Below are 13167 nucleotides of genomic sequence, written 5' to 3'. Positions count from 1 at the left end.
ATAAAAATTTAATTTAGTTGTTAGCCAGATCTTGGTAGAAAGTTAGAGGAATGGCAGGGAAGGGAGTGCAATGTTCCTCCTGCAGGATGTTTGAGGTGAGGGATGCAGTTAGTGTCCCTGCTGATTTTACCTGCAGGAAGTGCTGCCATCTCCAGCTCCTCCAAGACCGAGTTAGGGAACTGGAGCTGGAGTTGGAAGAACTTTGGATCATTCGGGAGGCAGAAGGGGTCATAGATAGCAGCTTCAGGGAATTAGTTACACCAAAGATTGGAGATAGGTGGGTAACTGTAAGAGGGACTGGGAAAAAGCAGTCAGTGCAGGGATCCCCTGCGGTCGTTCCCCCTGAGAAACAAGTATACCGCTTTGGATACTTGTGGGGGGAACGACTTACCAGGGGTAAGCCATGGGGTACGGGCCTCTGGCACGGAGTCTGTCCCTGTTGCTCAGAAGGGAAGGGGGGAGAGAAGCAGAGCATTAGTAATTGGGGACTCTATAGTCAGGGACACAGATAGGAGATTTTGTGGGAGCGTGAGAGACTCACGTTTGGTATGTTGCCTCCCAGGTGCAAGGGTACGTGATGTCTCGGATCGTGTTTTCCGGGTCCTTAGGGGGGAGGGGGAGCAGCCCCAAGTCGTGGTCCACATTGGCACCAACGACATAGGTAGGAAAGGGGATAAGGATGTCAGGCAGGCTTTCAGAGAGCTAGGATGGAAGCTCAGAACTAGAACAAACAGAGTTGTTATCTCTGGGTTGTTGCCCGTGCCACGTGATAGTGAGATGAGGACTAGGGAGAGAGAGCAATTAAACACGTGGCTACAGGGATGGTGCAGGCGGGAGGGATTCAGATTTCTGGATAACTGGGGCTCTTTCTGGGGAAGGTGGGACCTCTACAGACAGGATGGTCTACATCTGAACCTGAGGGGCACAAATATCCTGGGGGGGAGATTTGTTAGTGCTCTTTGGGGGGGTTTAAACTAATGCAGCAGGGGCATGGGAACCTGGATTGTAGTTTTAGGGTAAGGGAGAATGAGAGTATAGAGGTCAGGAGCACAGATTTGATGTCGCAGGAGGGGTCCAGTGTTCAGGTAGGTGGTTTGAAGTGTGTCTACTTCAATGCCAGGAGTATACAAAACAAGGTAGGGGAACTGGCAGCATGGGTTGGTACCTGGGACTTCGATGTTGTGGCCATTTCGGAGACATGGATAGAGCAGGGACAGGAATGGATGTTGCAGGTTCCGGGGTTTAGGTGTTTTAGTAAGCTCAGAGAAGGAGGCAAAAGAGGGGGAGGTGTGGCGCTGCTAGTCAAGAGCAGTATTACGGTGGCGGAGAGGATGCTAGATGGGGACTCTTCTTCCGAGGTAGTATGGGCTGAAGTTAGAAACAGGAAAGGAGAGGTCACCCGGTTGGGAGTTTTTTATAGGCCTCCTAATAGTTCTAGGGATGTAGAGGAAAGGATGGCGAAGATGATTCTGGATATGAGCGAAAGTAACAGGGTAGTTATTGTGGGAGACTTTAACTTTCCAAATATTGACTGGAAAAGATATAGTTCGAGTACAATAGATGGGTCGTTTTTTGTACAGTGTGTGCAGGAGGGTTTCCTGAAACAATATGTTGACAGGCCAACAAGAGGCGAGGCCACGTTGGATTTGGTTTTGGGTAATGAACCAGGCCAGGTGTTGGATTTGGAGGTAGGAGAGCACTTTGGGGACAGTGACCACAATTCGGTGACGTTTACGTTAATGATGGAAAGGGATAAGTATACACCGCAGGGCAAGAGTTATAGCTGGGGGAAGGGCAATTATGATGCCATTAGACGTGACTTGGGGGGGATAAGGTGGAGAAGTAGGCTGCAAGTGTTGGGCACACTGGATAAGTGGGGCTTGTTCAAGGATCAGCTACTGCGTGTTCTTGATAAGTATGTACCGGTCAGACAGGGAGGAAGGCGTCGAGCGAGGGAACCGTGGTTTACCAAGGAAGTGGAATCTCTTGTTAAGAGGAAGAAGGAGGCCTATGTGAAGATGAGGTGTGAAGTTTCAGTTGGGGCGATGGATAGTTACAAGGTAGCGAGGAAGGATCTAAAGAGAGAGCTAAGACGAGCAAGGAGGGGACATGAGAAGTATTTGGCAGGAAGGATCAAGGAAAACCCAAAAGCTTTCTATAGGTATGTCAGGAATAAGCGAATGACTAGGGAAAGAGTAGGACCAGTCAAGGACAGGGATGGGAAATTGTGTGTGGAGTCTGAAGAGATAGGCGAGATACTAAATGAATATTTTTTGTCAGTATTCACTCAGGAAAAAGATAATGTTGTGGAGGAGAATGCTGAGCCCCAGGCTAATAGAATAGATGGCATTGAGGTACGTAGGGAAGAGGTGTTGCCAATTCTGGACAGGCTGAAAATAGATAAGTCCCCGGGACCTGATGGGATTTATCCTAGGATTCTCTGGGAGGCCAGGGAAGAGATTGCTGGACCTTTGGCTTTGATTTTTATGTCATCATTGGCTACAGGAATAGTGCCAGAGGACTGGAGGACAGCAAATGTGGTCCCTTTGTTCAAAAAGGGGAGCAGAGACAACCCCGGCAACTATAGACCGGTGAGCCTCACGTCTGTAGTGGGTAAAGTCTTGGAGGGGATTATAAGAGACAAGATTTATAATCATCTAGATAGGAATAATATGATCAGGGATAGTCAGCATGGCTTTGTGAAGGGTAGGTCATGCCTCACAAACCTTATTGAGTTCTTTGAGAAGGTGACTGAACAGGTAGACGAGGGTAGAGCAGTTGATGTGGTGTATATGGATTTCAGCAAAGCGTTTGATAAGGTTTCCCACGGTAGGCTATTGCAAAAAATACGGAGGCTGGGGATTGAGGGTGATTTAGAGATGTGGATCAGAAATTGGCTAGCTGAAAGAAGACAGAGGGTGGTGGTTGATGGGAAATGTTCAGAATGGAGTACAGCCACAAGTGGAGTACCACAAGGATCTGTTCTGGGGCCGTTGCTGTTTGTCATTTTTATCAATGACCTAGAGGAAGGCGCAGAAGGGTGGGTGAGTAAATTTGCAGACGATACTAAAGTCGGTGGTGTTGTCGATAGTGTGGAAGGATGTAGCAGGTTACAGAGGGATATAGATAAGCTGCAGAGCTAGGCTGAGAGGTGGCAAATGGAGTTTAATGTAGAGAAGTGTGAGGTGATTCACTTTGGAAGGAATAACAGGAATGCGGAATATTTGGCTAATGGTAAAGTTCTTGGAAGTGTGGATGAGCAGAGGGATCTAGGTGTCCATGTACATAGATCCCTGAAAGTTGCCACCCAGGTTGATAGGGTGGTGAAGAAGGCCTATGGAGTGTTGGCCTTTATTGGTAGAGGGATTGAGTTCTGGAGTCGGGAGGTCATGTTGCAGCTGTACAGAACTCTGGTACGGCCGCATTTGGAGTATTGCGTACAGTTCTGGTCACCGCATTATAGGAAGGATGTGGAGGCTTTGGAGCGGGTGCAGAGGAGATTTACCAGGATGTTGCCTGGTATGGAGGGAAAATCTTATGAGGAAAGGCTGATGGACTTGAGGTTGTTTTCGTTGGAGAGAAGAAGGTTGAGAGGAGACTGAATAGAGGCATACAAAATGATCAGGGGGTTGGATAGGGTGGACAGTGAGAGCCTTCTCCCGCGGATGGATATGGCTGGCACGAGGGGACATAACTTTAAACTGAGGGGTAATAGATATAGGACAGAGGTCAGAGGTAGGTTCTTTACGCAAAGAGTAGTGAGGCCGTGGAATGCCCTACCTGCTACAGTAGTGAACTCGCCAACATTGAGGGCATTTAAAGTTTATTGGATAAACATATGGATGATAATGGCATAGTGTAGGTTAGATGGCTTTTGTTTCGGTGCAACATTGTGGGCCGAAGGGCCTGTACTGCTCTGTATTGTTCTATGTTCTATGTTCTAGATGCTTCAGTGGGATTTGGACAGGCTGAGTGGTGGGCACATGCAAGGCTGATGCAGTATAATGTGGATAAATGTGAGGCTATCCATTTCGGTAGCAGAAATTAGCGGGTTATAAACAGAAGACAGATTATTATTTAAATGGGTGTAAATTGAGAGAGGCGGTGACTCAGCGAGACCTTGGTGTCCTCGTGCATCAGTCGCTGAAAGTAAGCGGCGGGTACAGCCGGCAGGAAAGAAGGGAAATGGAATGTTGGCCTTCGTAGCGAGAGGATTTGAGTATCGGAATAGAGATGTTTCACTGCAATTGTGTCGGGCATTGGTAAGGCCACACCGGGAGTATTGTGGGCAGTTTTGGTGTCCTTATCTGAGGAAGGATGTTCTTGCTGTGGAGGGAGAGCAGCGAAGGTTTACCAGGCTGATTCCTGGGGTGGCGGGACTGTCACATGAGGAGAGACTAAATCGGTGAGGATTATATTCATTGGGGTTTAGAAGAGTGAGAGGGGATCTAATAGAAAGTTATAAACTTCTAACAGGATTAGACTGTAGTCTCAGAAAGAATGTTCCCGATGGTGGGGGGTCCAGAACTAGGGGTCACAGTTTGAGGATAAGGGGGAAACCTTTTAGGATTGAGGTGAGGAGAAATTTCTTCACCCAGAGAGCGGGGAATCTGTGGAATTCACTCCCACAGAAAGTAGTTGAGGCCAAAACATTGTGTAATTTCAAGAAGGAATCAGATCTAGCTCTTGGGGCTAAAGGGATCGAGGGATATGGGGGGGGAGCGGGATAATAATATAATGATTGATAATAATCTGTCTTGTCACAAGGAGTCCGACATTAACACTGCTGCGAAAAGCCCCCCGCCTGAGCCAATTGGTGGCTCAATCTCTGAGAGCTGAGATTTCTCAGTTGCTGTCATTGATGTTGGTTTATGCTGTGTTCTGTTTTCCAATTGGAGTTTTTGTTTGTCTCAGGGAGGAGTTGCAGCAATGGGATGGTTTATTCAGATTGTATATCTACCTGTCCTGCGAGCTGTGAGACTGTGGGGAACCCCAATGAAGGTTCCTGTCGAGAGGAGTGTGTCAGTGGATGCGAGTGTCCCCTGGGTCACTATCTGGAGAGTGGGATGTGTGTCAAAGCTGAGGATTGTCCCTGCTATCATCATGGACAGAAGTATCCCCCCGGACAAGCAATCCAGCAGAAATGTAATGATTGGTGAGTCAAACTGTCATTTTTCATTGATTCTGTCACCCGGTGAATCAAACACAATGTTCCTTTCAGGAACTGATTCTGTCCTTCCAATAGCAATGATTCCAGAGCTCCAACACCTCGATTACCCTCTGGTTCATTGAATCATAGAATTTACAGTGCAGAAGGAGGCCATTCGGCCCATCGAGTCTGCACCGGCTCTGGGAAAGAGCACCCTACCCAAGGTCAACACCTCCACCCTATCCCCATAACCCAGTAACCCACCCAACACTAGTGGGCAATTTTGGACACTAAGGGCAATGTATCATGGCCAATCCACCTAACCTGCATATCTTTGGACTGTGGGAGGAAACCGGAGCACCCGGAGGAAACCCACGCACACACGGGGAGGATGTGCAGACTCTGCACAGACAGTCACCCAAGCGAGAAAACAGGAGCAGGAGGAGGCCATTTGGCCCTTCGGGTCTGCTCCGCATTCATTCTGATCATGGCTGATCATCAAGTTCAATACCCTGATCGCACCTCCCCCCATATCCCTCGATCCCTTTAGCCCCAAGAGTTGTATCTATTTCCTGTGTGAAATTACACAATGTTTTGGCCTCAACTACTTTCTGTGGGAGTGAATTCCACAGATTCCCCGTTCTCTGGGTGAAGAAATTTCTCCTCACCTCAGTCCTGAAAGGTTTACCCCTTATCCTCAAACTACGACCCCTAGTTCTGGACCCCCCACCATCGGGAACATTCTTTCTGAATCTACCCTGTCTAATCCTGTTAGAATTTTGTAAGTTTCTCTGAGATCCCCTCTCACTCTTCTAAACTCCAGTGAATATAATCCTCACCGACTTAGTCTCTCCTCATATGACAGCCCCACCATCCCAGGAATCAGTCTGGTAAACCTTCGCTGCACTCCCTCGAGAGCAAGAACATCCTTCCTCAGGTAAGGAGACCAAAACTGCCCACAATACTCCCGGTGTGACCTCACCAATGCCCGATACAATTGCAGAAAACATCTCTATTCCTATACTCAAACCCTCTCGCTATGAAGGCCAACATGTAATTTGCCTTCTTTCCTGCCGGCTGTACCTGCCGCTTACTTTCAGCGACTGATGCACGAGGACACCAAGGTCTCGCTGAGTATCCGCCTCTCTCAATTTACTCCCATTCCAATAATAATCTGATTTCCTGTTTTTGCTACTGAAGTGGATAACCTCACGTTTATCCACATTATACTGCATCAGCCTTGCATGTGTCCACTCACTCAGCCTGTCCAAATCCCACTGAAGCATCTCTGCATCCTCCTCACAGCTCACCCTCCCACCCAACTTTGTATCATCTACAAATTTGGAGAAAATACATTTAGTTCCTTCGTTCATATAATTTTTTAAAAATATAGTTTTATTGAGGTATTTGCAAGCTTTTATAATAACAATAACAATGACATCAACATGGTAGAATAAACGTTTCCACCCAACAGTTAGCTGCTGTAGGAGGCCACACATCTCTGTAATAAATTGATGCACTATCAATTACGATGAGACGAGAGTAGAGAGTAACCGAGGCTTTATTACACAGAGATTTGTGGCCTCCTGCAGCAGCTGTCAAAATGGCTGCAGCTCGGTGAGCACACACATTTATACTCCGCCTACTGGGCGGAGCCAGCAGGCAGGGATCTAACCCCGTACCTGTAGTACAGGGACCTTACTGTAAACCCATATATATATATATATACAGTATAATACATCAGAGTGATTACCACCCCCCCCCCCCATCCCAATCTTCTCACACCCCAACCATAAAACAACAATTCCCCCCCCGGAATTCTGCATCTGCTGACATTTTAATTTTCCCCAAGAAAGTCGACGAACGGCCGCCACCTCCGGGTGAACCCGACCATTGACCCTCTTACGGCGAATCTTATTTTCTCGAGACTGAGAAACCCAGCCAGGTCACTAACCCAGTTCTCTACATTAACAAGATCCGTCTCCGGGCTACCAGGGAGGCAAAGGCCAGGACGGCGGCCTCTTTCGCCCCCTGAACACCCGGATCGTCTGACGCTCCAAAGATCGCCACCTCGAGACTCGGCAACACCCGTGTTTTTAGCACCGTGGACATTGCCTTAGCGAAACCCTGCCAAAGCCCTCCAAGCTTCGGGCATGCCCAGAACATGCGGACATGATTTGCTGGGATTCCCGCGCACCTCGCACACCTGTCCTCTACCCCGAAAAACCTGCTCATCCGAGCCACTGTCATGTGTGCCCGGTGGACTACCTTGAATTGTATCAGACTAAGCCTGGCGCACGATGAGGAGATATTAACCCGGCTTAGGGCATCCGCCCACAGACCCGCCTCTATCTCTCCTCCGAGCTCGTCCTCCCACTTGCCCTCAAGCTCCTCCACCGGAGTTTCCTCCGTCTCCGAAAGCTCCTGGTAAATATCCGATACCTTTCCCACCCAGGTACTGGAAACTACTCTATCCTGTATCCCCCGTGGCGGCAGCGGAAAGGCCGGCACCTGTTTTCTCAGGAAGTCTCACACCTGCAAATACCTAAACCCATTCCCTGCTGGCAATTCAAATTTATCCTCCAAGGCTTTCAAGCTGGGAAAGCTCCCGTCTATAAATAGATCCCCCATCCTCCTAATTCCTGCCCTTTGCCATCTCCGGAACCTGCCATCTAGCCTACCCGGTACAAACCGATGGTTATTATAAATCGGGGTCCAAATCGATGCTCCCTCCACTCTCTCCTCTCTCCTCCACTGCCCCTAGATTCTCAGAGCCGCCACCACCGGGCTTGTGGAGTATCGGGCCGCGAGAACGGAAGAGGTGCCGTTATCAGTGCTCCCAAACTTGTGTCCTTGCATGACGCCGCCTCCATCCGCTCCCATGCCGACCCCTCCCCCACTACCCACTTCCTGATCATGGCTATATTAGCCGCCCAGTAGTAGTTGCAGAATTTCTGCAGCACCAACCCACCCTCCCCCCGACTGCGCTCCAGCAACACTCTCTTCACTCGTGGGGTTTTACGCCCACACAAAGTCCGAAACTTTATTCACCCGTTTGAAAAAGGCCTCTGGGATGAAGATGGGGAGGCACTGAAAAACAAACAGAAATCTGGGGAGGACCGTCATTTTCACAGTCTGTACCCTCCCCGCCAGTGATAGCGGGAGCATGTCCCATCTCTTAAAGTCCTCTTTCATTTGTTCTACCAGCCGGGAGAGGTTTAACTTGTGCACTGCCTCCCATTCCCGGGCCACCTGGATTCCCAGATACTGAAAGCTCTCCCCTACCATTCTAAGCGGCAGCTCTCCCAGTCTCTTCTCCTGTCCTCTTGCCCTGATCGCAAACATCTCGCTTTTCCCCATGTTCAATTTATACCCTGAAAAACTGCCAAATTCCCCCAGGATTCTCATAACTACCCCCATCCCCTCCAGCTGGTCCAAAATGTACAAGAGCAGGTCATCTGCGTAGAGCGAGACCCGGTGCTCTTTCCAGTTCCTAGAGGCTCTTAACGCCATGGCCAGTGGCTCTATGGCCAGAGCAAACAGTAACGGGGAGGGGGGGCACCCTTGCCTCGTCCCTCGGTGTAGTTTAAAATGCCCCGACCTCAGCCGGTTCGTACGCACACTCGCTACTGGTGCCTGATAGAGCAACCGCCCCCAGCCAATAAAGCCCTCACCAAACCCAAACCTTCCCAGCGCCTCCCACAGGTAGTTCCACTCCACCCGATCAAACACCTTCTCCACATCCATCGCTACCACCATCGCCACCTCCTCTCCTTCTGAGGGCATCATAATAACATTTAGAAGCCTTCGAACATTGGCTTTGAGTTGCCTGCCCTTAACAAACCCCGTCTGGTCTTCCCCTATCACCCCCGGGACACAGTCCTCTATCCTTGTGGCCAGTATCTTAGCAGCAGTTTGGCATCCACATTCAGTAGAGAAATCGGCCTGTATGACCCGCATTGCTCCGGATCCTTCTCCCGTTTCAGGTCTGCAACATTGTTGGGGGGAGGACTCCCTTCTCTCTTGCTTCGTTAAATGTCCTCACCAGCTGTGGGCTCAATATCTCGGAAAACTTCTTGTAGAATTCCACCGGGTAGCCATCAGGCCCCGGGGCCTTGCCCGACTGCATGCGCTCCAGCCCCTCGATTATTTCCTCAATCTCAATTGGCCCCACCACCACATCCTCATCTACCCTCGGGAACCTCAACTGATCCAGAAACTGCCTCATCCCCTCCACCCCCGCCGGGGGTTCCGACTCATATAATTTCCTGTAAGTCCTTAAACACCTCGTTCACCCCCACTGGGTCCAGGACCTTAATCCCACCTCTACTCTTTACTCTCCCTATCTCCCTGGCCGCCTCTCTTTTCCTGAGCTGGTGCGTTTACATTCTTTTAGCCTTTTCCCCGTACTCATAGATCGCCCCTCTTGCCTTCCTCAACTGTTCCACCGCTTTCCCTGTAGTCAACAGCCCAAACCCCACTTGTAGCCTCCGCCGCTCCCCCAGTAGCCCCGTGTCCGGGGCCTCCGAGTATCTCCTGTCCACCTGGAGTATCTCCTCCACTAATCTATCCCTCTCAGCCCGTTCCACCTTTTCTCTGCGGGCCCGTATCGAGATTAATTCCCCTCTGACCACTGCCTTCAAAGCTTCCCAGACCGTCGCTGCAGAGACCTCCCCCGTGTCATTTGTTTCCAGGTAGTTCTGGATGGACTTGTTAACCCGCCCACAGATCGCTTCGTCCACTAGCAACCCCACATCCAGTCTCCACAGCGGGCGTTGCCCTCTCTCCACACTAACCCGTAGATCCACCTAATGTGGGGCATGATCCGACACTGCGATTGCCGAGTACTCAGTATCCAGCACCTCTGGTATTAGCGCCCTGCTCAGATCAAAAAAGTCGATGCGAGAGTATACCTTGTGGACATGTGAGAAAAAAGAAAACTCCTTCGCCCTCAGCCGCGCAAACCTCCATGGGTCTACTCCCCCCCCGTTCCATAAACCCCTTCAATTCCTTTGCCACAGCCGGCCTCCTCCCGGTCCTGGATTTTGACCGGTCCAATTCCGGATCAATGACTGTGTTAAAGTCTCCTCCATGATCAGATTGTGTGACTCTAAATCTGGGATCTTACCGAGAACCCGCCTCATAAATTCCACATCGTCCCAATTTGGAGTATATATGTTCACGAGTACCACCCGCACCCCCTCCCGCTTCCCACTCACCATTATGTACCTGCCCCCGTGTCTGACACGATTCTCCCCGCCTCGAATGCCACTCGTTTATTGATCAAAATCGCAACCCCCCTGGTCTTTGAGTCCAGCCCACAGTGGAATACTTGGCCAACCCACCCCTTTCTCAATCTAATCTGGTCTGTAGCCTTTAGGTGTGACTCTTGTAGCATTGCCACGTCCGCCTTCAGCCTCCTCAAATACGCAAACACGCGAGCCCTCTTGACCGGCCCATACAACCCTCTAACATTGCATGTAATCAGCCTGGTCGGGTGGCCCCTCCACCCCCTCCCCATCCCCCCGCCCCCCCACGCCGACTAGCCATCACCCTTTTTAGGTCAGCCTCCAGCTCGCGCCTCCGGCCTCCTCGAGCCACCCCTCGGGCATTCGCCATCCCCGACCTCCCATTTGTCCCCGAGTAACAGTTCCTCCCCTGTCAGCAAAGCAGCTTTCCCCTCCCCCCCCTACACCCCCCGCCCCCACCCACCCTGGTAACAGCACTAGAAACCCAATCCCCATATCAAGCTCCAGCTTAACATCTGCTCACCCCCCACTGTGCTTCCGTGAGTCAGCTGACCCAAGCTGACTTGATAGCTCCCACCCCTGGCACCAAACAGTCTGTCTCCCCATTGTTCTCTCCCCTCTCCCCCCACTTGGACAAACATATTCAAAACATCACATTCCCCAGTAAACAAACATCAGAAAAAACAGCGAAAAAACAGCCCCAGAAACCACCCCCTCCCCGCCCCCCCCCTCCACCCAGCTCCCAGTGAGACAAAGTTAACTTTTGCCATCGAAACAGCCCCTTATTGCCCATAACACGACTTATTCAGACCAGCACAAAAGTGATTTTCAACAAATCACCACAACAATACTCTCCAAGGATTCAGTGTCTTTAGTTCACCTCCAGTATTTTTTCACAGTAAGTGATCCCCTTCAGTGCAGACTTTGTTTGCACTGAGTGCTGAATTTGGTGCATTTTGAGTGCTATAGTAAGAGTTTGGTGACCGAGGGAGTAAAAGGCTTCATTTTTATCTAAAGTTTAGTCTTTCTTTTATTTAGTTAATTAACTTAAGAGTTGCTGTTTGGTTTAGAAGAAGGTGAATTTTCAATCAGCTTTAAACAGGCTTCTACTTGTAGGCACTTGCAGCTGGAGCTTGTTAATTAGTTAATTGGATTAGGCCAGTTTTCAGAGGCTAGATTCACAGTATAAAAGTGATCCCCTACAGTGCAGACTTTGTTTGCACTGAGTGCTGAATTTGGTGCATTTTGAATGCTATAGTAAGAGTTTGGTGACTGAGGGAGTGCTGAATTTGGTGCATTTTGAGTGCTATAGTAAGAGTTTGGTGACCGAGGGAGTTAGGTGAGGAGGGAGTAAGGTGCTCCTTTCATTTTGTTTCCGACATTTCCGCAAAGAGTGAGAAGAGAGCCAGGAGTTTACAGAAAGTGTAGCTGACTGGGAGCAGAGTCGGAGGGTGGCGATCTAGTTAGTCCACAGGGCAGCTACATTCTGTCAGGTAAGAGGGGATGGAGGCTAGGCCAGTTACATGCTCCTCCTGTAGGATGTGGGTGGTGAGGGATACCACCGGTGTCCCCGCTGACTATACCTGCGGGAAGTGCACCCAACTTCAGCTCCTCAAAGACCGTGTTAGGGAACTGGAGCTGAAGATGGATGAACTTCGGATCATCCGGGAGGCAGAGGGGGTGATTGAGAAGAGTTACAGGGAGGTAACCACACCCAAGGTACAGGACAAGAATAGCTGGGTTACAGTCAGGGGAAAATAACCAAACAGGCAGACAGTGCAGGGATCCCTCGTGGCTGTTCCCCTTCAAAACAAGTATACCGTTTTGGATGCTGTTGGGGGGGATGACCTACCGGGTGAAGGCCCTAGCGGCCAGGTCTCTGGCACTGAGTCTGGCTCTGGGGCTCAGAAGGGAAGGGGGGAGAATAGAAAAGCAATAGTTGTAGGAGATTCAATGGTTAGGGGAATAGATAGGAGATTCTGTGGTCGCGAGCGAGACTCCCGGAAGGTATGTTGCCTCCCGGGTGCCAGGGCCAGGGATGTCTCGGATCGTGTCTTCAGGATCCTTAAGGGGGAGGGGGAGCAGCCAGAAGTCGTGGTGCACATTGGTACCAACGACATAGGTAGGAAAAGGGGTGTGGAGGTAATAAACAAGTTTAGGGAGTTAGGCTGGAAGTTGAAAGACAGGACAGACAGAGTTGTCATCTCTGGTTTGTTGCCGGTGCCACGTGATAGCGAGGCTAGGAATAGGGAGAGAGTGCAGTTGAACACGTGGCTGCAGGAATGGTGTAGGAGGGAGGGCTTCAGGTATTTGGATAATTGGAGCCCATTCTGGGGAAGGTGGGACCTGTACAAGCAGGACGGGTTGCATCTGAACCAGAGGGGCACCAATATCCTGGGAGGGAGGTTTTCTAGTACTCTTCGGGAGGGTTTAAACTAATTTGGCAGGGGAATGGGAACCGGATTTGTAGTCCAGCAACTAAGGTAGCCGATATTCAGGGCGCCAAAGCGTGTAGTGAGGCAGTGGGGAAGGGAACACTGACAAAGGAGAGTACTTGCAGGCACGGAGATGGGTTGAAGTGTGTATACTTCAACGCAAGAAGCATCAGGAATAAGGTGGGTGAACTTAAGACATGGATCGGTACTTGGGACTACGATGTGGTGGCCATCACGGAAACTTGGATAGAAGAGGGGCAGAAATGGTTGTTGGAGGTCCCTGGTTATAGATGTTTCAATAAGATTAGGGAGGGTGGTAAAAGAGGTGGGGGGG

General features: G+C 50.1%; 1 protein-coding gene across 1 annotated transcript in view; it reads left to right on the top strand.

Moving 5' to 3' along the window:
- The window catches only part of sspo (SCO-spondin), a 1206999-nt gene that overhangs the window by 85899 nt on the left and 1107933 nt on the right, over positions 1–13167 (top strand). The window contains 1 exon segment of the mRNA XM_072468611.1: positions 4915–5155. Within this exon segment, the coding sequence (XP_072324712.1) occupies positions 4915–5155 (241 nt within the window).

Source organism: Scyliorhinus torazame, chromosome 11 (genome assembly GCF_047496885.1).
Source record: "Scyliorhinus torazame isolate Kashiwa2021f chromosome 11, sScyTor2.1, whole genome shotgun sequence".
NCBI lineage: Eukaryota > Metazoa > Chordata > Chondrichthyes > Carcharhiniformes > Scyliorhinidae > Scyliorhinus > Scyliorhinus torazame.
The sequence above is the reverse complement of the archived record's forward strand: the minus strand, read 5'-3'. Positions and strand labels throughout refer to the sequence as shown.